Here is a 26,359-nt window from a genome sequence, read left to right as displayed (position 1 = left end):
ATCAGCATGGATCTTTACAGAGACAGAATTTAAACTGTTTATTTTCAGAGGGAGGAGTTTCCCCCTGGGATATCTGACATGCATTTGGTCTGCGTATCACGTCAAGTGCCAAAAGCCAATTGCATTCTGGACAGGACATGATATAAACCCAAACACTGTGGTCTTATTGACTTCAAAGGTAGACAGGATATGGAAGGAAGGACGTAGTTTGTATGTGTGAGTATATGTGACTTGTATACTCTGTATGATGTGGCCTACATATCAACTTTATTAGAAGTTGATAAATAGAAGGGTCTGTGCTCATAATCGCGTGGGTAGTGTCACGTAAAAGCAGTTTGAGACGGCCATCTGTCACCATCTCTCTGTACATTAATTACAGAATTGAGATGCCTGAACCTTAAGCCTTAAAGGACAGTTCACACAAAAGGAAAATTGCATAATTTGCTCATCTGTGTTATTTCAAATAGTGTTGTCAAAAGTATAGACTTTGGTACTGAAATTTTAAAGACATCCATTTCCCGCTAATATTTGAGTGCTGTTGAGCAGATTCTTAAACACTGCTGATTGGCCAGTGTGTTCACACGTTCAACAGATAATGTCTGTGATTGGCTACAATGCTCATTGCTTCACACTCTTAACCAAGCGCTCACTCAGAATCACACAGGAACGTTTAAAAGCCATGTATATCAGCGGATCCCTAATATATCTGCACATATATGGATCTGCTGACAGATGCCTGCTTTCAAATGCTCCCATGTGCTTCTGTGTGAGCGCTCGGTGAAGAGCATGAAGCCATGATCATTGTAGCCAATCACAGACATATCTGTTGAGTTAACTGTTTTTGATTATATGCATGCAGCCTATACTGTGTAATGATTAAAAAATAGATAAAAAAAAAAAAAAAACATCCTAGCTAGCCTGAATCATTTTAAATGCGTCCTATGTTTGGTTTAGTGGTGGGTATTTTGATTCCCCCGAGAGACTAGTTTCAATCATTTCACTTAAAAAGCTTTTTTTGCATTCATTCACTGATTTATTTAGTGGCTGAACGAAGCTTACATCAGTACACCTGAGGCAGGGTGTTTCCTCGGAGAAGGCAAAAGGAGGCTGTGATTCCTCAAAATGAGAAAGTATGTCTAAGAACATTAAAATTTGAGCACTATAACAGAATTTAAGATCAAATAGTGTGTAAAGCACTCAGTTTTCTAAAGTAATACTGTTTAACTGTGACAAAAGGTAGATCTCTTTTCACTGAGCTCCTAGAGCATGGTGTTTAATGTGAGTGGAAATGACAAGATACAGATAAAAAGTCGACATATAAAAAGAGGCATTGCCTCCACATTGTTGTGATTGGCTCATTACCCTGTCAACGTGATAATGCTGATGAAACTGATGTAAATGGACACACTACAAGGTCATTCTCATTGTATGTATTGATTGAAAAGAAGGTGAGTATTAGTGATAACAGTCAAACAAAACCACCAAAGCATTTGCAATCCCATCAAAAGAGAGAGATGAAACATTGCATGCAAGTGAACTAGGACGATTTATTCACTTCTTAAAATATTTGCTAAAAGAAACACTGATTGTAACCAAAACACGAGTAGTTTGCTGAAATATTGGGACACAACAGCACTATTCTTTACATCTCATAAATCAAATTTATGAGCAGATACAACTGAAGACTTTTCTACACTACGTCACATTCTATATTCCCATTATGTTAGGTTTCTTGCACCACCAGTCTCTCTCTGACCCTTTGAAATAAATCGCATGTTGTTGTTCATGTAGCTTTAAGACTTCTATGTAAATGACCTCTATTATGATTGGCTAATCTCTGCTTAGTGACATCGTTCATTCTGTTGTTCATCAAGCCAGGCCAAGTTCTGAATACTGAATAGGCACTGATATGTGAACGTGGGCATGTGAACGTGGCAGAATACTGTATGTTCACACACTCATAGTTGTCAAGGCAATACTATCCCGTTTTTTTAGTTTTTGTGCCTATTTTCCATAAAAGATGTGTGTGGAGTGGGAAAGAAGCTTTGCATTTTGAATGCCAGCGTATGTCTACATAGTACATCAAACTCATACATTTCAAAAGAGCAAAGAAAATCCTATTTTCCATGATGTGTCCCCTTTAACAAGCTCCTGCCTTTAACCCCAGGAGTGATTTTAAGACTTTGGCCTTAAGCCGGCTCAGCTTCATAACTGAATATGAGATGATGTGGCTCAGAGGAATATTTCTTGCTAGAGGTCACACTTGCAATTTGTCTGAATTCGACCAGGCTGACATTTTACCTTCCAGCACAGTGTGGTTATGAAGCGGATATTTATCAGAATTAATGGTTCCACGAAGAACCTTTAGCATCTGTGGAATCTTTCCATTACACAAAAGGTTCTTTATAATGGAAAAAGGTTCTTTAGATTATTAAAAATGGTTCTTTTGAGAACTGTTCAACGAAAGGTTCTTTGAGGAACCCAAAAATGGTTCCTTTGCGGCATGGCTGCGAAAACCCCCTTTATTTTTAAGTGTGTAAGAAAAATGGTGCAGAGGAAACTGGCAGCTCAAATTCTTCCTCCTCCTCGCTCTGCACCTAAGATGAGTATATCTGATCTAGAGAGAGTAATACACTCCTATCCCACTGTGCCGCCCACTCTCCCTCTCACACAAGAGATGCTACATTTTAATAACTGGGAAACGGAGAGAAAGAGAGTGTGAGAGAAAGAGGAGCAGGAGGAGGCCTGGAGCGTTGGCGGTGAACTGCATTTCATGCGAGACCTGCTTTAAGAGGATCTCTACAGAGTATATTAATGAAAATTTCTACATCGAAATGCAGCGAGAGACATAAACGCGATCCGAAGATGAAGATAAGACTGAAGGACGGGGAATGACACAAGACCATTAAAACAGAGAAACCCACTTACTAGGGCTGTGTGGTGAACTAGGTCACCACTCTGTTAAATATGCAAGAATAACTGCAAGGAACACACACACACACACACACACACACACACACACACACACACACACACACACACACACACACACACACACATTCTGAAACATCATTCATTCAGGGAGTGTAAAATCTGATTTATAAAAATAGCAATAAACGTTCCTTCCCTGCAGCACAGCATATGACCAGATGTCTGACCTAAAGGTACAACGTCAACTGAAGCACAGATTTTATGTTGCTTTTTCACAGCACAGGATATGTAATGGAGTTCTTAGTTATGATTTAAGCAGCATCATAATCTTCGATGTTTCTCTTAAAACTCTTTAGGAGAAAAAAATTGACACAAATAACAATATTATAGAGATACAGAGCTATAAAATGAATGTGAACTGCATAACTCAGATGATTTAAATTTAGAAGAATCTTATTTGAGGTTATATTGAAATCATAATGTATTTGGGCAAATTTGAGCATCATTTAAGAAGTTATGAGAGCTCTTCTGACATTGCAAATAAAACAAACACAAATTCCATTCACCATTGACTTTGACTTCCATAGTATGGAAAAAAAATACTATGGAAGCCAATGGGTACCGTCAACCGTTTACCAACTTTGTATAAAATATTTTCTTTTGTGGAACCTGAGGGTAAGTAAACGATGAAAGAATATTCTTTTTGGGTAAACTATCCCTTTAAAGGGCATCTGTTATGCAAAATGCACTTTTTTTTTTTACACAACCACCCTATAACGATAGAAATCCACCCGCTCCTTTTATTAATCCTCATAAATCATAAGAAATGTTTTAGAACAAACCATCTGCAGAATCCATAAAAATATGTGATGCCACTTTGCACAGGCCCCGCCCACAATTGTTGACGGACACTGCCATATTTGCAGAGACCTCGCCCTGAGTGAGCCACAAACAATCCACGCTAGAGTTTATCTTCACGCTAGAGCATTTAAAAGCAGAAATGTCTTCTTATTAGATCTACAGAAATGTTTAATTCTAGAGCAGTAAGTGATTTTCTGTTATAATTTTATTAAGTCATATTAATAACGTAGTTATCGGTAGGTACTGTTTATTAGTCTGTTGTCATTTGTTGGGAAACGTCCCTTTTTTTATTGTTTTTCTTTTATAGCTGGTTTTAGTTTTCATAGATATAACCGACTGTGTTTTTGTAACTTTTGTGTTATATTTAACATAAACTTGTTTGTATTTGAAGATAGTACTCACATGCTGTGAGACAGCCGCTTTCTGTGCGAGTGCTTCGGATGTGTGCACTCAGAAAACCTATATATTAAAGTTTAAACTGATATGGCATTAAAACACATGACTTCAGTGAAATAGACATGATAATCAAAACTAAACAGTTGTTTTTGTTTCGCAGAGTATCTGAAGTACTAGCTTTAAAGGCACAGCCTTATTCTGAAAAAAGGGGCGGGGATCAACAGCTAATTTGAATTTAAAGAGACATCCACAAAAACAGTGCGTTTCTGCTTCCTCTCACAGGCATTTTCAAAATGATATAATAAATGATCTGTAGGGTATTTTGAGCTGAAACTTCACAGACACATTCTGGGGACACCTAAGACTTATATTACATATTGTAAAAAAGGGGCATAATAGGTGCTCTTTACACAAATGGAATGATCAAAGAACATCACCTGAGAGAAGTCTGTAACTGGTAGATCAAGTTATGACATGCCGATTAAACATTACAAAGTCTTTTTTTTTTTTAATTAAACATATGCATGAATGAATATTCACAAAAACAGCGGTTCTCAATTCCAGTCCTTGCACCCCCCAGCTCTGCACATTTTCCATGTCTCTCTTTGTTAACACACCTGATTCAGATAACCAGCTCATTAAAACTGAGCTCCGTGCATGAACTGTGTTCCCATTGACATGGTCCCTACACAGTGTTCATTGCTCCCTACTCCTTGAGCAGGGGAAATCTGTTGAAGTTTACCTCACTTCGGAACATTCATTCACTGAATTGCGCTGCGCAACGTCTCGATACACAGACAAGTGTTACATCATATACCTCTGTAAATAAATACACTTTAAATGCACATCTCGCACACTTCAATGCAATTTGAATGGAACATATTCGCTTCGAACTGGAATCATGGCGGAATATCCTGTGATGTCCACTTCTTAGGGCACTTACAAAATGTGAAGAGCAGGGAGGCGTGAGGACTGGAATTGAGAACCGCTGCACTAAAAGATCAATAATATGTTTTTATAAATAGATTTGAATTTTCATGCCAACTTTAAAGTGCAAGAAAACAATTGAGACATTAAAAACATCTTTTCTTTCCTGTGGGTAACACAGTTCTTAAAGTTGATTATAAGTCTATGCAGAACATTACACAAATTAAGTCCCCTCACAAATAATATGCAGCCATTTAATTACCGCATATTTCTGTAGGGTGCATTTGGACCGCGAATGGTAGAAGCACAGGGCTCTGCTTTGTCTTTTCACCTTCCTGAAATAACAGGATGTAATTACCAATATCAAGTAGGCAGCATGCTGTAGATGAGCAGGCTTTAAAAACCGAGATGCATGGTTACTAGGCAACCAAATGTGAGATTCCTATATCATTAACAGCCAAGATAAAGTTTTCAAAAAAATGGATGGTGACAGTGAGATGAATACAGATCTGGAGATGGGAATCTGGCCCGAGGAACAAACTAAATGGAGCTTTAATTCAAGAAAGATTAACCAGATCCATAGCAGTTAACAAGCCAGGAGGAAACAGACTAATTTATTGCTGAATTATAACTGATCCGGTAAACCTCTATTTCAAGTAAAATTAAAAAAAGAACTGTTGAAAAAGTAAATATTGTAGAGATATGGAGCATTTAAAATGAGTGTGGAATTTTAGTAATTTAGTAAGTTATGTGCTGTTGTCTCTTCTTTTGCATTTCTGTTTAGCTAATTTATTTCTGTTTATTTTTTATCATAGTAAATTTAGCCTACTACTTCAACTTAAACTAACGTTATTTCAGTGAAATACCAAGGCAATATTTCAGTATAATAATCATTCCTTTTTTCTTTTTTTCTTTTTTTTAGCTTCATTTACAAAAATAATAATAATAAAAAAAGCTTCAATTACCAAACGCAACTTTTAATTCTTTAGATTTAGTAGGCTATAACAACACTGACCCCGATATCTTGAAAATTAATCAAGCATTAAACACAACAAAAGCAGCTGAAAAATGGCCTGGATCAACTCATGATTCCTATAAATTTATTTCTAATTACATTTAGGATTCTGACCGTGATGGTATATGACTTCAGATGCAGACTATGCTTGATATCTGGCCAAACTGTGAAGAAGCCTGCAATATTTTACGACTCAATTTCAACTGCTGCCTACTTGGTTAAATGTTAGTAATTGCAAGATGGTAAAATCTTTTGTATTGCCAGCCAGCACTAATCAGTCAACAGCTGTACAAATGAACATTTCAATTTCAGTAAGTGTATAATGTTCAGAAGCAGCTACGCTGATGGCCACTGTAACTTTCTGCCACTCAGCAATCTATCTTTTATTAGAAACTCCTGCAAAGACCAGCAAAAAGAACACTTATATCAAGCCTTCACATCTATGAGTAGGTAATGCCTCTCCTCTCCAGTATGCAAAGTTTCTTTTTTGCCTCTCTTCTTGGTTTCACCATTGCTAGTGCTCATTGAAATATCACCATGTTTTATGCATATAAGAACTTTAATAATTTAAAAAGGCATCTTAAAAACCATTCACGGTCACTTCAGGGAGCCAAGGTGTTGCCAAATGCTTGTGCATGTTTAAAAATACAAAGAAATTGTGCACAGAACAAGTCGTGCTTTTGGTTTTAAAAATGCTATTCTCTTTTTCCCTGTCTTAATTTCTTGTGATGCAAATAAATCTGCAATTTGTGCACACGCAACTTAAGGCATGCAAACTGTACTAAGGTTAATGGATGATGTTCAACCTTCTGAACAGTTTTATCACCAACAAAAATGCCCCTGTTGTTGCCTGCATGATCCTGAAGCCCTCAGGAACAGTTAGCTATCGGAGGAGGGCAATTTAGCAGTTATACAAATCATATGCTCTGTAAGTGCTCTGAATGAGCGAATGAGAAATGTATGAGTCAGTCTAATAATGAGCGCTGCCTAGTGCAGGTAAGAAAAGTCCTGCAGAGCAGTCTCCCTGATTCAACCAAACATCCAATCATGCAAGAACTCCTGACTGAGAAAGCCTTGAAAGATCTCACCTCTGCTGTTTCTGACCAGCTCATCACCGCTAGAAACAATGAATCATGCTCAAAGCTGATTCACAGATTTGAACAAAGTTCTTGTGCATGGCCATGAAAACAACAGAAGTGCTGCTTATTGTCAAGACAAAAGTTTCAGGTGACTCTGATGTGGCACTTTGGATAAAAGCAACACTGCATTCAAATCAGTTCTCTGGGAATCAAACCGATTTACTTGCCATTGCTAGTCTCATGCTTTATTCTACATCTTTACAATATGGAGGTGGCACTGATGCACCTTAAGCTGGCAAACCAAAGCCGGTATAACACTCCAGATCAAATTGGATGCATCCACCTTGAGCTTAAGGAACAACATCCTGTTGTTGGAGCTGTCAAACCAGAAAAGCTCTGAGCATGTGAATTACTAGGTATACTGCATGTCTAACTGCAAAAGCTTTGCATTGCTGTGCTGTTGATGTTACACTGAATCATTGCATAATCTATAATCGCATTGTGATTCACAGCATAAAAATGAAATCAGCTTGGCTGGTAATGCTGGACAACAAGCGTAGTCTCTCTGGTAATGCTGGTCGTCCAAAGTAGTGTTGGATTTCGGAGAGTCTCGGAATAGCAAGCTAGCTTTGAAAGCATAAGATCCCACCCTCCCTGCATAATCACTCTCCAAAGCCATGCATACTCCAAAATACAAAAACACACAGGAAAACAGAAGCTAACTAGTGACATGATGAGAGACAGCGTTGGTCGAAGATTGAATGCAATGCTGTCACATTACCTCATGTCTCATTCAAAGAGAAAACATTACAGTATAATATAAGCGCATAATATTACAATAATAACACTTCCATTCTCACTCAATCTGTAATAGTGTAATGTAATGCGCTGATGACGTATCATGTCTGCACGAACAGGGTGCGCAGAGGTATGCAAATACATATATTAACAGACAGGTAGGACAGCCTATCAAATTCCTTGGACAGAGGGATATGATTGGACAAACATTTTATGGTGCTACCCCATCCACAGACGAAATACATATAAATACATTTAGACCTCTTAACTTATTGAGACTTTCAACCAACATAACAAAAAATGTTTTAAACCTAATCATCTACCCTGCCTTTTTGCCAGGGCTCATACTGGGGACCAACATTGAAAAAACACAACATACTGTACATCGGCATGCACCGCGGAAGTTTGGAAGTGAAATTGCTGGTAAGTGGCACTGAAAGTTAATGCTACGTTGTTTTTTGATAGTGTTAATAAAAAGGAAAAGTGACATAAAAATGCATTTGCTGCATCAACTGTGCCATTTTGGCTTGCTTCTACAAGTGTTTCTTCTCTTTAATCACTGAAGCTTCACAAGTACACTGCTGTACCAGGTGAGCTACGGAGCAAGTTTACGTCAGAAAAGCCAAACATATGGAGAGCTGGTTATGTGACACAAATGTCAAAATGTACAAGTAAAAAAAAAAAAAACATGCACTATGGTAAAATTGTTTTAAGGTCATAAGATGGTGTTGTGCAAGGAAGAGCATGAAAATAACTTTTTATTAATTCATAATCTGCCCCTGTAGATATCATAATTTGTGTGAAAAAGAATAAAAGTTGTTGCTGTTTTATTGCCGCTAGTTCTCATAGTGGAAAGTTCAAATTCAACATTATTACAGTTTAATTCTGCTTTGTAGTCAACGGTTGGAAATCAATTAATTAATCTTCCTTTCTTACAACTTGTGTATTTAGTGTTGCACTTTTTCCCAATCATCTTTCATACAAGTGCTACATCCATTCTTCATTACACTGTCTCTAGTTTTACCTTGTTTCACAGGGCATGCATTCTGACACACAGCCTTGAGAATTCTCACACATCCCAAATGACGGAAAGCAACAGACTCTGCTCGGTAACCCTAGTCAATCTGGGTTCAATTTGTGACTGTAAATGCTTGCTTGTGGTCAGAAGGACGTCATGAGAAGCCCGTGTGCGTCTATTTGGTTTCAATTGTCAATTTGAGTTGCATGTCTGACTTTAAATGCTTTGTTTGCCCCTCCTACAGGCCATGGCGTGGCCCAAAAAAAAAATCCCTTTTAGTTATTATTTTACTATTAAATGTTCAAACTGTAACTTAAAGTAAATAAAATAAAAAGAATGGGGAAAATGCATAATTTTGGTTGCTCATGGCACGTTACTAGGCTTCGTCATGGTGAATGCTTATTGGTCGCCGAGTAAACTTGTTACATTTGATTTGCAGGCGCGCGCGCAAAATCCATTTCAAGTTGAAGAACAGTTTGTCCGTCTATATTATAGACAGTTTGTTAGCAGCTAATTAAAAAAAAAAAAAAAAAAAAAAAACAGGTGAATTGTTGATGAATGTTTGTGGGTTCTAACTGCATTTGTGTTTTTATACTTGGCTGTCTGTAAAGATATACGGGCTTATGTCATTTCTGCTTGGGTGCGTGCATAAACTGTTGGGAGGTGTGTAACCCAGGTTAAAAAACCAAGTATTAGCATAAAGTAATAGCAGAAAATACATTTATTTTTGTCCTTTATTTATTTTGTTTAGAAAATGAGTCCTTTAGAGTATTTAAAGTCCTTGAAACCCTAAGAAAAAAACGGCGTTTAAAGAAATTATTTTATTTGTTGAAGCACACTTTGTATTTTCTGTATTTTATTTTTTCCATTTCCTGTATTTTTATTTTCTTTTTCTTTTATCTATTTCTCAAGTTCTACAGAATTTGCATTCTACGCAAATCAAAAAAAACTACAAAATCAGTTAAACCTTATAACCTGTGTGAGTGGCTCATTATTGTTGTGACATCCTTATTCTCTGCAGGCGAATTTAGTCTTCTGTTGGTCCATACGCAGACTTTTTGTGTGATGATGTCCAACTCGTTTTTATTAAGAAAAAAAGCCTTAAGTTTTCAGAAACATCTATACGAAAACACTTTGTCTGATGGGGACATTTTTTTTTTTTGCCGGTTTTTTTCAAAGCTTCAAACTGATTCAGTGTTTTATTTTTGTCGTCGTAATTTGTAAATTATTTAAGTATAAAAAAATATATAGCTATTCATGGTAGGCCTATTTTATGTTTTTTTATTTAGCCTATATTATATTTATATTATTATTTTCTGTCCTGTTTCTGTTGTTTAGGCTATCTGTTCTGGGCCGGGTTTCCCTCGATGTAGCCTAGCCTATCTTAGCTCTTAAAAGCGCTCTCTACGTGCAAGGTTATAAACGTTAGCCGCAATTCCTCGCGCGTTTCCCAAAAATGTACATTTTCCCAAAAATGTAGGCTACTGAACTCATAGAACGCGAGAATTAGTCGCTGTCCAATTCGCTGACGTGCTGAACTAGGCTATACTAACCTTATATTGAATCGTATTCTGAACGTTTAACCTAACAATCGTCATCTGTTGTGTATTAGGAATCAAGACAGGTATAAAAAAAAAAAAAAAAAAAAATTATTATAAATGACATTCTATATAGATAGATCATTGGAGCTAACATTATAGGGTAGAATGTCATTCTATATAGATCATTGGAACCGTATCCGGTCGGCAAACAGCAAATTTCAGCGCTGTCTTCTGTTCCTCTTTTAGATAAAACCCCAAGTCTAAAGGCCCGTTCACACCAAGGACGATAACTATAAAGATAACGATAAAGATATAGTTCTAAAAATCGTTTTCAGTATTAAAGAACAGCAGCGTCCACACCACAACTATAACGATAAAGACAAAGAAAAACGATATCGTTGGAATCACTTTCAAAACGATTTTTTTTTCCAGCTGATGAATGGATAAAAAATTGACAGCCAATCAGAATCCATCCTGTTGTAACGCGCTCGAGAATTTAAAGCGCCAGACGAGCGTGCGCTTAGAATAAACAGAAGATATCGTTCGCTGGTGTGGACGCTAATATCGTTATCTTTATAGTCATCGTTCTTTGTGTGAACGGGCCTTAAATCTTTCATTGTCATTCTATATAGATCTTTCAGATTTAGGTCTGGATTTCCATGCTACTATGATGTTGCCAATGCGTCAAAAAAATATTTATCAAACGACAGTGCCCCCCCGCCGATGATCCAATGCCCCTCCAGTAGATCTGCTCTGACGCCGACTCTGCCCGTGTGGTAGATCAGCGGTAATGTATTCCGGCTTGAGAGTGTGTGTTTTCTGAGCCAGACAGAGGGGCGAGACAGATCGACAGAGACAATGAGTGCGAAAGAGGACTGTCCATTCCAAACAGTGGATTCGTTTGGGTAATTGGACCGTGCATTATAAAGGGGCCTCCTGCCCTTAATTGCTCTACAGACATCTATTACTGCACAGCCACGAGTATTATTTCAAAAGGCCTGGGCTTTGGAATAAGAGCAGGAAGTGAGAAGGAGAAAGGGGGAAGAGGGAGAAAGACATAAGTGGAAAGTGTGCTGGTGGCTACACGGATCTGACGCTAGAGGTCTCAGCTAATACGTTCTGTTCTGGAATGTTCTGTAATCTATAAAAAGAATCATGATGTGCTATATTAATCAATTACACTTCAAAGTTGCTTTTTGGTGTCATCAAAGGTTTCATATGGAAGATCTGCTTTAAAAAGACTGAAGAACTATTTATTGAAGGGAAAGGCCTTTAATATAATGTAATTCATAATGCTTCATGAAAAGCTCATTCCCCAATAAAATAGGCACACAATAGTATACTTTTTTTTTTCTCCTAATGCTTGCTTTTAATCAAATGTTCTAATGCTACACTATTATTCCATCATTCATCTTGGAGCAAGTTCAAATTAAAGGTCTAGAACTCTTTATTGTATTTTTTGAACAAAAAAAATGACAGGAAAAATGATTTCCAGAAGATCAAAAGTAAGGCCACTTAAAATGTAGGTGGTCACTGCTGCGCTTGATTGCCAGTGAAAAACTCCTATCAGTCATCCACTCTCTCTCACTGCAGGGACTGATCACCACTAACCAGTGAACACACACCAGCATGAGTTTAGTCTTAGAGCTGCTGACATTGCACACCTGCGCACCCCCAGAGACACTGGGGTGGAGGCTGGAGAAGAGAAGAGAAGGAAGGAGGACCTCTTTATAGAAGCGTTTCCCAGCTAATTAAAAACTAGGCCACTGCAGATAAATAGACGAAGAGACGCCATGATGTCTGAAAAAAGACACTGTCCCTGTGACTTACATCAAATATAGGCTAGGCTAATGATAGAGCTACAGTAGCAGGGCTAAAGGCTCGGCTTCTGAGACCAGGCTGGCACACTCTGACCCTGTCTGTGTTTTAGAACTGGAAAAATGATCTGAAATTGGAGGCGTCACATTGTCTTCAAGGAAAAGAATGATGACATCAGAGAACAATACATAAACTCGACTACTGGACTGTAGGAATGAGAAATATTTTGAAAATAGACTATACTGATATAGCCAATACCAGAAGAAGATAATGGTCCATTCTAGTGAGCTGCCTTGTTGTCTACTGCCTACATAGACAGCTATCTTCTAGAAATGATCCATGAAATCATAATACTATCTACACAGGCAGCCACGCTAACAGCTCAACACTCTTAGCATGTTATAAGCTGACACCAATTATAAACACATATATTGCATGGATGAAACAATCACTTTTCAATTAAATGGACCATTCTTATTGTCACTTATCTGAATGAATTAACTTATTTTTGAACATTAGTTTCTCAAGTTCACCCACATTTTTTTCACTGAGGTCGACACAATGCATTCTGTGATGCTGGCTTAGAATTTGGCCAAAATAAGGTAATAAAGATGGCATAAATTTGCCCCCCTTATGATGCCTAAAATGGATAGTTTACCCAAAAAAAAACACATGTTCAGTTATCTACGTGTCAAACTTCTGATTACTATGCTGTAATTTTCTTTTGCTTTTTTGGAGATTTTTGGAGTATGTTTTGTGAGAAAATACAGTAATTGGCAAAAATGTGCCTCTACCTACATTTTCGTAAAACTTTACTAAAATGTACCTTTACAAATAATTCACTGCACATTTTCTTTGAAACGGACACTATAGTGGCAGTTAAACACCATAGACTTTCAATGTTTTTCACAGAAATTATAATTACACTGGCAGATGAAGCGGATTAACCTTTTATCGTCACTCACCGTACCTTTCATTTTCAATCTGCCTCAAAACACAACTCATATTCAGGTTCATCCGTTTCAGACTCAACCGAGTAATTTAAATCAAGTCCACTTTGTGCACAAATTCATTTTAGCTTCAATGAAAAAGATAAATCTGCAAAATCAAGAAGCTAATGAGAAATTCAGCATGTGTAATGAGTCTCAATCTGATCATAAGAAACTGGTTTGCTTTTCTGTATGCTATAGGGAAGCCCTGTTTGATTGCTTGGCTTAAACTCCTCTTTATGTCCAAACTGCAGTATCTTTAAATTATCAACAAAAGTAGCACCATTAGTACTAGTGACAGCTGTTTACCACAAGTTAATAACTCTGAAGGAATCCACAGTTCAAATGAACTATACTTCAGACCAGGTGTGGTTTCATATCAACTAAGAGTATGACGGTTTTACATGAAAACGATGTACTAAAACAGAAACATTTTTCCTTTGCCTTTTTACAGACAACAATGTTGTCAAAACAAACTCTGTTTACACAAATTACTAAAAAAAAAACTAATTGCCACTTGGTGAACATATAAAACACATTTGCAAGAAATCAACATTTTCACAAATTCGTTTTTTGTAGTTTACAAGCAGACGCTAACAGTATAGTTTTCAAAAACTTGCACTTTGAAACATGTGGACCCATTGTTGTGTGCATGAACAGCCTAAGATATAAAACCCCTTAAATAGAAGTGTTTGGTGTATATATATAAGAAAGGATTCCCTGCAACATGTGGGCACTCTCTAGTTGTGCGAGCACGTTTGTAACGCAGGGCCATTAATCAACACACTGTTCCCAAGCTCTCTGCTGACGGTGAAAAACACACACAACTCCATAAGCACTTACAACATACTGGTCCCAGTAACAACAAGCTGGCAGTTCTGAAGGAAGAGGGAGGCTGCCATACTTCCTGAGAGAGAAAACACTACAGGCAGTGCACAACCCCACAAAAAACCCTTACGAACACTCACTGCCACAAAAACATGAATGAGAGAGGACTATAAATATAGTCACAATGAGAACACAAATACTGGCCCCTGAGCCAAATAAACACGAATACACATACACACAGAGCAGGGGGTAGTCGTTTTATCACAGTGGGCAAGAGGAAATGTGATTTACAAATGATGAGAAATGAAAACAGCAGGGAGGATTGGGGGGGACAAAGCTATAAAAGCATCTGGACAAATGTCAAATACATAAATACAAATGCATTCACTAGGACTGTGCAGTATTGCAGTACATACAGTGTGATTATAGAAATGTTTGTTAGATACAACATGAAGAGGAGTTTAGTTGTTTACGGTTGCTATACATTTATATGGATTATCAACTATATTGTGTATTCGCTATTTTACAATGGCTTCAAACATGGCTTGTCGAACAGAATCTATTTCGAATAACAATCTCATTTAAGTTTGGGGTCAGTATTTAGTAATGCTTTGGAAAGCAAGGTTGCATTGAATATATTTTAAAATGTAATTTATTCCTGTGATGCTAAGCTGAATTATCAGCAAAATTTCGCCAGTCTTCAGTGTCATATGATCCTTCAGAAATCATTCGAACATGTTTGTTATATTTGCTGCTCATTTCTTTTAATATAGAATATAGAGTTGAGCTGCTTAGTTTATTTTGTCGAAACTTTGAATTTTTGGATGCTTTGATTAACATAAAGTTATAAAATAGCATTTATTTTAAATAGAAAATTTGTTTGTAACATTATTTACTACTATTTTTAGTCTCATTTAATGTTTAATTGCTGATTAAAAGTACTAATTTCTTTGTTTTGTAAATATTATATAAAGACTTTTCATTCATGTTAATAAACACTTTTAGTGCTTTTGAAGTTTTTGTTTATGAAGTTCCGAAAATAATCAGAAAATAACAAACAGAAAATAATCAAATAACTGAAAATGCATCATAATATGAAAAGAACAACCATTGTAACTTCTGATTCATGCCAACCTTAAAGTGAAAAGCGAGCATTGAATACTGAAATGAAGGCAAATTTGTATGCGATTGGCTTGACAAAAGTCAAGTGATGTAACAAGAGTCATGGATCATCTCTTGCCCTGCAATAGCTCTGCATGAGTCTGTCAAGGTCATAAACACAGTGTCTAAGTGCAACTCTTAGCTGACATTGGGAGATGTCACTCTGTAATTTTAATACATGACAGGAACATGCGAATCTATTTTCCAAAGCAAACATCAGTCCAGTGTGCCCTCCCAGACCCTGGAACATATTATTAATGAGTCAGGACACTGTGTTGTTTAGGAAACATGTTGTTTCTCATTACCGCACAGCTACAGACAGAATGCCACAGTGGGCCGCTGCCACAGTTCCCTGGACATTACCAGGGAAAGGTAGAGCATACTAATGCAGGGCTTACTCACAAACACACACACAATCTCATTCCCTGAGCAATGCTGGAACTGGGTTGGAGGAGCTCGGCTTGCCATTTTCCACTGGCCTGCTGATGCCAGCCAGAGGCGGTTAAAGAGAAGCTTCTCTTCGACCCACCCATTGAGAATGGATTTGAAATGATGACCCACAACACTGGGGCATAATCACCCAGCAAGGAGCCGCCTGATAGCGACACACACCTTCTGGCCTTTCACAACATCCCATGCATGACAAGAAGAGAGGTGGGTGAGCGAAGAACATAAAGAACAATCCAAACACGTGAAAGGTCAAGCATCACACACCCACTCCAGAATAAACAAGATAAATGGGGTAAGCAAGAAAGAAAAAAAACGACAGCAACTTTTTCGCAATCTGCACTATAATGCGCTGGATTTGGAAATTCGAAGCCATGCTTTCTGAAGCAATGATGACCTTCTCCATCACTGACAGATCTTGCTGATGTACTGCACCCAACTCCTCCTTTTTTTTTTTTTTTCAGAGATCAGTGTGCAATGAAAACATTGCGCCTTTGCCATTTTCCTCTCATCCGCATCCATCCGCATCAGCTGGCACTAGAGACACGTCATTCTCACACATCTCATCCAAATCAATGTGAGCTGATACAGCAGTGCTACATTAAGCTGCATTTGATGGAAATGCATCCTGGAGGCTTGTGCAGGGGGTGTAGTGTCAGTGCCATAGGGAACCTCCGAGAAGCATTTTGCTGGAAGAAATACCTCTGCATTGAACCCGTTACGCACAGCACGGATGCATGCACAACCTCCAATCATACCTTTATAATAATGATGCCTAATATTGCATAGGTGTGATAATGCATAAACCTATTTTAAGATGCATTGCGCAATAGCTAGACGCTATTAGTAGTAATGTCTACTAAAAATGTTTAAATATGCATTTATAGGCTATATTTAGAAAATAACGAAAGTTTGAATAGGAAAATATATGTGAGTTATGGATTCTTTTCTGCAAATGAATATACTAAGTAAATAAATAATAAATAAACTTCGTCGTGGTGTAAAACGATCGTATTTAAAATCATAGCGCTCACCTGCCAACAGTCTGGTTGGCGAGCTGTCGCATCCGATTGAATTGCTTCTTCATTTTTGTATATATATATATTTTTTTTCTCTGAGTTAACACCTCAAGCGCAAAACAATCCGCATTTCTCTCAAAATAAAGGGACGTAATCCGGTGCGAACATCCCCGTTATTCCCATCACACGCCCTCATGGCAAACCGAAAGAGGGTGGAAATGTCCTAAGATGCGTATTTCAGTGCATTTTTGCGCTGCTGCTCGGCTGAGATGCTGCTGGGCGATTCTCGCATCGGCAAAGTGACAGCAGCGGAACGACGCGAGCGCGGTGCAGCATGGGAAGTGTAGTCTTATTACACATGATCCATGTGCCGAGCGCTTTTCATTTAGTTCGGTCGACAGACAGGTATGCATTATGCTGTGGTGGCGTTTAGTTATTTTTTTCTTTTCACTTTTTTTCTTTTTTTTTTTTATGGAATATTCGTTGTGCACACACACTAACCACACTTTGGATAGCCTACTGGAACGGCATAGACTAGTTCTAACCATTTATTTACTAAGGTGGCTGCTATTATGTGGATCCTGGATTTGTCCAATCAGTTACGTTGACCTTATAGGCTAAATATGAAAATAAAAGCTTTTTTTCTTTTCTTTTTTTTTTCTAACGATTTAGCTAATTAATTACTTACACAAGATAACGTTTGAGCCAACATTAAACCATATTATATTCTCTAAAACTTATATTCCCCACTCAAAATTTGACCAAAGTAGTAACCAAGTTAGAAGATGTACGAGAGCCAGTAAAATAAATAAATAAATAAATAAATCAAAATAATAATAAAAAAAAACCGAACACATGGCTATATCAGTTTGGCGAAGGTTATTTCCACAGGGAAATGAACAAACATGAGCCATAGCTTTGCGAATGTTAGCTATTTATTTCCACTGGGAACTGAACACGAGCGGAATTCTGGGGCTTTGTGAGGATGACTCTGCCATCTTGTGGCTGCTTTCATGTTTGACCTGTACTCAAAGGACTTCCACCCCCTCCTGACAGCCAGCAATTTCATTACTGTTAACTTGAAGAGACAACATATTATATGATATCTTAGGTCAGTTTCAGTAAGATTTTTAAAGCTTGGTATGATTTATATTCATCTTTTGGCAACCTTGTTGTAACTGAACATCAGTGCTTTTTCAAACATTACAATAAAAAGATGCTGTGAAACAAAAACCAACAAAAACACATTTGTTATAAGAATAAGAATTTTGAATTTGTAAGTAGTGCTTTAATCTTTTGAATTGTGACTAAAAACATCATCGTGAACTGTTTATCTCAGTTTGTCCTTCCAAAAATACTTACATACTTTTGACTCTTGAATAAAGATGAATTCAAAGATTCTTTACAATATATAAGAAAACAATTAAATTGTTCATGAGCTGTGTAACTCAATATGTATAAGATGGGGACGATGAGAAATCAAACTTGTTAGATGTAGATATGAGAATTAGAAACATCCTGAGACAATTAGTATAAAAATAGAGGCGTTGAAATGGTGCTGACAGGCAACCATATGGTGTCATTTTAACAATGTTACAAAGGCTAAGATGATTGTGATTCACTCACACATCTGACAAAACAGCATATTGTTCATTATTTGACAAATGCAGTGATCCAATACCATGTACAGCAGCCTAAAGTTGACAAAACTGAAATGGTTTGACAATTTTATTTCATGCTGTCTATAGAAATAGAAAGCTGGTGCAGCACACAACTGCATTTTTGTGAAATAGACCATAATAATAAAAATCAAATCAGCCAAATCCATATTTCACTATTTTGCAGGGAAGGTCTATCCAGCATTCCTCTTAATCAGAGTTGCTTGGCTCTCATCACCACTGTGTAATTAAGTTCTAAAATGCATTTTTCATTTTGCCACATTGTCATGGACTTCACTATCAAGTTAAAATGCTAAGTTTATTATTATTATTAACCTTTTAATATTAATCTTAAATTGCAAATGTGTTGTCACAAGTCAACAAAGGTATGTATCATCTGGCAGTGTGATATGGCAACAGCAAATGGCTCTGTTGCTGGACATTTTTGTGTTGACACTTGTATGTGTAACTCACTGAAATGCAAATATATCCAGTTACAGGTGACAATCACTGTCAAGTGTCAATCATTTAGCCTGCAAAAAATAATTTTAATACAAAAATATATACAAATTACAATGCTATGATGCAAAAAATACTATGCCAAAACAAACTGTCATATTACTGAAGATGACATGTTAGAAAATTAAATAAATCAAATAATTCTTGGACTGCAGGTGCTCCTAGAAATATTATTCATTATTTTAAAATATATTATACAATATTGTAAAATTGTCTCTTCAGTTTTAAATAGACAGCAACAGCCTATATATTTAACCATGTCTGGCAACTTGACCAAAAAAATTAAATAGATCTATAAGCATTTCACAGATGTCTTTACATTATACAATTAAATTGTTGCCATTGTTCTACAAACGAGTTCCTCAGAGACATTAGGTGATTAAATGCGCGCTTTAGACTTGGATCTTTTAATCTTTTTAGTCTTTTTATTGTGCTCCCAGCAGTGGAATTCCAAAGTAAAAGTATGTGACTTAATGTGCTGAGGACACTTGCACTGGCACTTGAATGGTTTCTAAACACTGACGGTCAAGTGAACTTTAATCGTGAAGCTTCACCCAGTGTGTTTTTTTTTTCAGTAGTTCCTCACGGTGCAGTGGATGCATTTCTCAGGACGGACTTGACGTTTCTGCGCTATGTTGTGCCTCGGATGCTAGCATATCTGGTCAGAAACAGCTATTTACTGGCTGCAGGCACGAACTGGCACAAAGACACAAAATTATAAATAGTCCAAATTCCCTTTCATTATACCATGAACCAGTTACAAAGTAATGCAAAGCGCCATGTGTATTTTCATAGGGCTATATTGTGTGTCTTCCCTAACATTTGTATAACCTGTGTTGCAAAACCATGCTTAATTTGTGGTTCCCTTTTCACTTCAATGCTGCAATGGCGTCATCGCTATGGGAACGCCTCCAAATGTCTGAAGCCCTTATACCATCACGCCAATTCATTGGCTAATAGCGCTTAAATTTGTGGTTACCATGGTTTCACTATAGTAACCAAGATTTTTTGGTTAATTTGTAGTAGCTAAAACCATGATTTTAAAGAAATTCTATATGTAAATGTGCGTAGGAATCAACATTAAATTTAATACAGGCTTTATAGACGTATTTTCCATTACTAGTTTATGTTAATTAATGTAGTTCTAATGTTAACAAATGGAACCTTATTGTAAAGTGTTACCATTCTGGACAATGAAAGCCACAAAACTGCAAATCTGGCTTACAGTTCTTGTTCAAACACATAATTGTGATATGTTACTCTTTAGTTTATGGGACAATTCTTTTAGAATTATTATACATTATACATGACCTCTCAAAATTAGAAACAATATTTGTACTTTTAATAATTCATTGGTCACACTGCAGGATTACTTGAGTGAGCTCTAAAACAACTAAAAGATTATTAAAACTGTGAAAACCATATTAAACATATAGTCAAAGGGGTCATATGATGCGATTTCAATTTGTCCTTTATCTTTGGAGTGTTAAAAGCTCTTGGTGCATAAAGATCAAGTTGCAAAGACTAAAATGCAGAGCATTTTATGGAGGAAGAGGACTGTTTTCTGAGAGAGTAGCCTACAATGCCTGTGTCTGTTTCTATAAAGTGGGGCAATAACAACTTTGCAAGGACAGTCTGGCACTTCTGACTCACAGTCTGTAAGTACGTTTACATATGTAAAGGATTTGCCACTGACGATTCAAACATGAGTTTTGAGCAGTGTAGAGTAGCGCTTGTTGTCGTTTTATGGCGTTATTTTTTAGTCAGAAGTTATGAGCGTGTAAGACATGCTCACGAGCACATTATGTTATTTCACACGCGCAAAAATGAACCTTCAGCTGGCATGATAAAAGTACTCGCGCACAAATTCAACAACCGAGAGGTGTACATGTAGCTGCGAGCGAGCGCCTGGCATACTCTCATAGGTTAACTCTGCTTGTACTGCTCAAGCGCAGCGTGCTTCTGCTCGCGGAGTGCTGTTTTGTTCGCGCAGTGGATTTCTGCTCCCTCGAGTCTACATGACTTTTGACAATTTGGGGGCGGAAACCAAGGAGGGCACTGACCCTCTTATGATTGGTCACTTTCACACAGGGACATCCTTGTACCTTGATTGACAGCTCTCATTACAGGAAGCACGGAGTTGGGTTAAGTTACCACCGAAGAAGAGTGGGAATGAATTAGAATGAGTTTTCTAATATACATAAAATGTCTCTGCACGTATAAAATGCTGTGCAGATCATAGTTAAATCAATTACCATCGATGTATATATTTGCGAACGATGAAGCCTACGTTTTGTTAAGTAGGTGTCGCCGCCATTACGTCCACTGTGTGTTTTGCGTGAATTATATTTGAGACTAATCTGCTTCCATAACTGTGCAGTGTTAACTGAATGACTGAACTCCGTCAGATACTTTGACTCCGTGCTTCCTGTAATGAGAGCTGTCAATCAAGGTACAAGGATGTCCCTGTGTGAAAGTGACCAATCATAGGAGGGTCAGTGCCCTCCTTGGTTTCCGCCCCCAAATTGTCACAAGTCATGTAGACTCGAGGGAGCAGAAATCAGCTGAGGGAGCAGAAATCCACTGCGCGAGTAAAACAGCACTCCACGAGCTGAAGCCCGCTGCGCGCGAGCAGGATTCCACTGTACAAGCAGAGTTAACCTATGAGAGTATGCCAGGCGCTCGCTCGCAGCTACATGTACACCTCTCGGTTGTTGAATTTGTGCGCGAGTACTTTTATCATGCCAACTGAAGGTTAATTTTTGTGCGTGTGAAATAACATAATGTGCTCGTGTTGTTGAATAACTTTTGACTAAAAAATAACGCCATATCGTTTCTCCGATCACAAATGCATACACAAATGCAACAGCGCAATACACAACACAATGCGTAAAAAGACAGTATAAGTCATTATAATCAATAATTATGTCTACACTAGATGCAGCAAATGCCTTCTTTATAATGGGTTTTACTGGTTTTCTCTTGTTGTGCAGGGAGAGGGCATCACAGTATGGCAAGGGGCATAACATTTCCGTCACATGCTTGAGGTATTCGGCCAATCACAATGCACTGGACAGCTGGCCAATCAGAGCAAACCTCGCTTTTCAGAATGGTGAGCTTTGTAAAAATCGATGCATTTCAGAAAGGATAATGTACATTATGGGGAAAATAATGTGTTTTTGAACCTTAAACCGCATAAACACAATGCGTTACACCAAACACACAAAATAATGTTCTTTTTAGCAACATCATATGATCCCTTTAAAGCCCCTGAAAATACACTTTCCGAACACAACTCACTTACATTTTAACCTAAAATCTCGTTGTTGAAGAAGGTTCATGAACATTTGTCAAGTTATTTGTCAACTACAAATAGAACAATCAAAGCTTTTCAAAGAAGCTACAAAACTAACTCACCCTTGTGTCACCCCTCCCCTGTAACCTGGCGGTTGTGCAGTCCATTAGTAGTTAATGGGGCAACAGGTGGGCAGTGTACTGAGGCCTAAGGGTTCAGAGGCCTCACTGAGTAAGTGATACTGAAAAATAGCCACTCGCTGCTCCTACCACAGGGGCCCCATTAATCTGGATGGCTGGAAACTGAGAGGACATCCTATGAGCCTTGATCTCAACCCTTTGACCCCAACTCTGTCATTTGTTTTTATTAGTCTGGAGTCAAATGTTAATCACATCTGAGCACTGACGAATCTTTTAGTGCTGCCAGACCTGTGCAGGAACCATGCACCAGCAAACAAGCATTTTGGATGATCTCTTGACTGTCTTAAATCAAAATGAAAGGGACTCCCAAGCATGTACATTACCCCAAAAAAGACCCCTGCCTCTGAATTTCCATCCGAAGCTCACTTCATCATCTCTTGTCATACTGAAAAGAGACAGGAATGTAAGAGGGGAAGAGGTCAAAGGGGAAAAGGCATAGTGAAGATATTACTGGAAACATGAAGCTCACAAAAACAACACAATTATAATTTAATCAGTGCAAGGATGGTGCTGTGTGTTTACTTTATGATTTACAAATAAATCCATGAAAAATACTAACCTCAAAATCCAGTTATTGTTGTGTCTTCCTTTGACTTTGCTCTCTGGTGACTAGCGATTGTCTCAAAGTACAGCTGTTATTAAACTAATAAAGCTGTTTCCTCAAAGTTCACGACCTTTAGTACCCCTGACCTGCTGCTGGTCGTACTAAAATGTTCTGCTTTTCATGTAGGATATTTCTGCTTTATATTGCCGACTTCTGACCACAAAAGTGTCCCTGACTTTAAGAAGATGATGTAACTAGCAAGTCTGCATTTCTACTTTAGTTGATTAATACAGTATGTTTATTTATTTATTTATTTTTTAACATACCTGTTTTCACTGTCATGTAGATTTTTTTTTTTTCCTTATTGATGGATTTTATTTGATTAATATTAACAATAGCCGTTGTAGCATTTGCTATGTACAATACTGAACCTTGTGGAAAAGAATTACACTCTAGCACACTTTTAAACTTATTACAGAAATAATAAAAAAGTTAAAATATATTAAAATATATATCAAATGCAATAACTTCAGAGTACTTTACTGACTCACCTAAATAGGATTTAAGTACATCTTTCATGTAATTTAATAATTACATTGAAATATACTTTAAAGTAAAACTCTTTAGTTGGCATTATTACAAAGTGCAATTTTTTTAAAGTGTAATTAAGGGTGTCATGAAAGTTTCCAAGTACAGTTGAAGTGCCATACAAATGGACCATCAATACAGTTAAGCACAAGTGGGGGTAAAGATCCTAAATTTGAAAGTCTTTAATCCTTGTATTTACACCATAAATCACCACTTCCCTTTATGATGTGGCTTTTTGAAATGTAAATGTTGTTATCTGATACCCTTTTCATTCTGTTAGCACTGATTAAGAACAAAGCTAACCTGGGCTAACAGGCACAGTTGATGTTAGAGGTATCAAGTCCAGGTTGTGACCTGTAGCTGGACCCTCCCACCGTCTGCAGTTGAAGTTCATACCCAACATGTGTAATCAGACTTCTTCACAAAGAGTGTCATTTTACCATCTATTGTTGGAGTTGGGTTTGAAGCTGCACCTCTTACCGCTAATTAAGATCTTCATTAAGAGTGTGTTGCCTCCCAAAGCATCTAATGTTAGAGGCTAAAAGCACTGTTATTACTAACCTGTCTGTGCATGGCACATGCCTTTAAACAAGAGTACTAGAAATTAAAATGCTCTTCCAGACTGGAGAAGTGCAGAGACTAATCTTTAAAGGGTGCTGGAGTCATGACTATCCCCCTCACACCTTGGCTAATGAAAATGCTCTGAAATTAGAAGCGTTAAGAATTTGCAAGGTTATTTCTAGACAGACTGGGTGACAGAAAATGATGGCTATCTCCACAGCTTTGAGACGCTAAACACAGGGCAGGACGATGGACCTAATAAGCCAATGGCGATAAGCTGGCGTCTCTCTAGACGTATATTTATCTGCCTTTTCTGCTTGTAATGAGCATACAATATTTCAGGAGGGGAATATGCAAATTTCGGCAACAAAAAGTTCTGGACTTTTGGATTGGAAATTCAAAATATGAGAATGAAAATTGTGTCCAAGAGCTGCAGCAGATTATAGGAAGAGTTATAGGATACTCATGCTGCTCGTTGCAACTAGTTTTTAATCTACTGATTTGATAATTAGGTCTTTGAATAATTCATAAACAGATATAAAATGGTCAACTGTTGTCCAAATTAAAGGCTGTGAAAATATAGCACATGTACTGTATCTGTTTAAAAATATATTATGTGCAAAGGAAGGGGCTAAAATATAAACATGCATGTACACTATATAATAAAGAAAAACAAAAGCACATACTTGTTTGCCCATCTGGATATTACATTTATACCCCAATAATGCCTGCACAGTTATTGCTCTCATAAAAATGCAATTACTTGTGTTACATGTAGCATTTTAACCCCTTATTTAACGTCCAACAAAAAGTATTTTTAAAATTATTGCACCACTCTTCTTGTGCACTCGTTAAGTGCAATCTGTAAAGACTCGATTGCTGTCATTTTGCAGAATGGAAATACTACTGTGGCTCTACATTTGCATATAAGGACATAACATTAAAATGTAAATTATGCACTGACAACTCAGTCTCACAGGAAATTGTAACTGTTTTATAATAGGGCAATAGGGCAAGTTGCATTAAATTATATGTTAATACGTTTGTTTGTTTGAAGCTCTTAATATAAAGCATTCACATGTACAGGACAACTTAGGTGCTGGTGCACTTTTCTTGCAGCAGTTCATTCTTTGTTCCTCGCTATTTTCCACATGTGTTCTGTCCTTAGATATGCACTGTTTTCCATGTACAGCATGCAGCAGATGCGATTAATCGATTATTATATTCATTTGATTCTTTTATGTAGCCATTGCAGTATCTTATTGTTCTTTTGGAGCTTGGAATTAAAAATGTACATCCACTTTAAATGTATAGAAAAGTGCAGCTGGGACATTCTTCAAAATATCTTGTTTCATGTTCATCGAAAGAAAGACAATCATATAGGTTGGAGAGTAGGTAAAACTATTTTTATTTTTGGGTAATCTATCTTTAAGGGTCAGATCAGGAAGAAAAAGCTCCATATGCTTACAGCTTATGGCACAAAGTGTTTACCAAAATACTATTGCATGCCTGCAGGCAAATGAATCACTGAACTTGAATTCTCAGACAAACAGAGATATTATCTTAACGTCTATATTTATCTATTTCAGACATTTAACACTGTTGTCACTTGGGCCTCCTGAGAAGCAATTTAAAACAATCCAAAGTCAGTCTGTAGGTGACAGACATATCCTCAGGCAAGGCCCACCCATGCAGCTTAACATCTTCTTGAATTTGCAGCGTCTAGTGCACACCTTAACACACACCTGAAGAGGAATGACCGAAGGTGTATGGCAGTGTGTGTGCGGTTTGTAAGAGTAAAACAGTGACATAGAGTAGATGCTCAGGAGAAAACATTACCGTGATGTTGACACAGAGGAGAGCAAATGAAAACCAAAGTAAAGACCTCTTTGTTTGGTTGTTTAATGACAACATTAACTGAGGCTATTCATTAAACTACATAAGACAGTTTGAGACCAGATTGACCACAGTACCAATGATGGGTGCCAGACATCTGCTCTGCTTTTGACCTGACAGATTAAAGAGGTGTTCAGATCATGCTTGATTAGATGAATGAAAGATGGATGAAGTGATTCAGTAGGTTTTCCAGTGTATGTAGATCTTTCTTAGATCTGTATATTAATGGTATGGTCCTAAAAAATGATAATTCACTTACCCTCACAATTG

General features: G+C 37.4%; 1 protein-coding gene across 12 annotated transcripts in view; it reads right to left on the bottom strand.

Moving 5' to 3' along the window:
• Window positions 1–17,277, bottom strand: part of LOC109048148 (rho GTPase-activating protein 44-like) — a 59,021-nt gene extending 41,744 nt beyond the window's left edge. For 4 of the 12 annotated variants that reach the window (XM_042719824.1, XM_042719828.1, XM_042719826.1 and 1 more), the window contains exon 1: window positions 16,844–17,275. In XM_042719824.1, coding sequence (XP_042575758.1) covers window positions 16,844–16,896 — 53 coding nt within the window. In that variant the 5' untranslated portion in view covers window positions 16,897–17,275. Of the gene's footprint in view, window positions 1–16,843 lie in introns of all 12 variants that reach the window. The other 8 variants (XM_042719833.1, XM_042719832.1, XM_042719831.1 and 5 more) reach the window with 6 other exon arrangements.
• Window positions 17,278–26,359: the final 9,082 nt, after the last annotated feature.

The sequence above is a fragment of the Cyprinus carpio genome, chromosome B3, assembly GCF_018340385.1.
Source record: "Cyprinus carpio isolate SPL01 chromosome B3, ASM1834038v1, whole genome shotgun sequence".
NCBI classification, from domain to species: Eukaryota; Metazoa; Chordata; class Actinopteri; order Cypriniformes; family Cyprinidae; genus Cyprinus; species Cyprinus carpio.
Note: the sequence above shows the minus strand (reverse complement) of the source record. Positions and strands in the feature narration are given on the sequence as shown.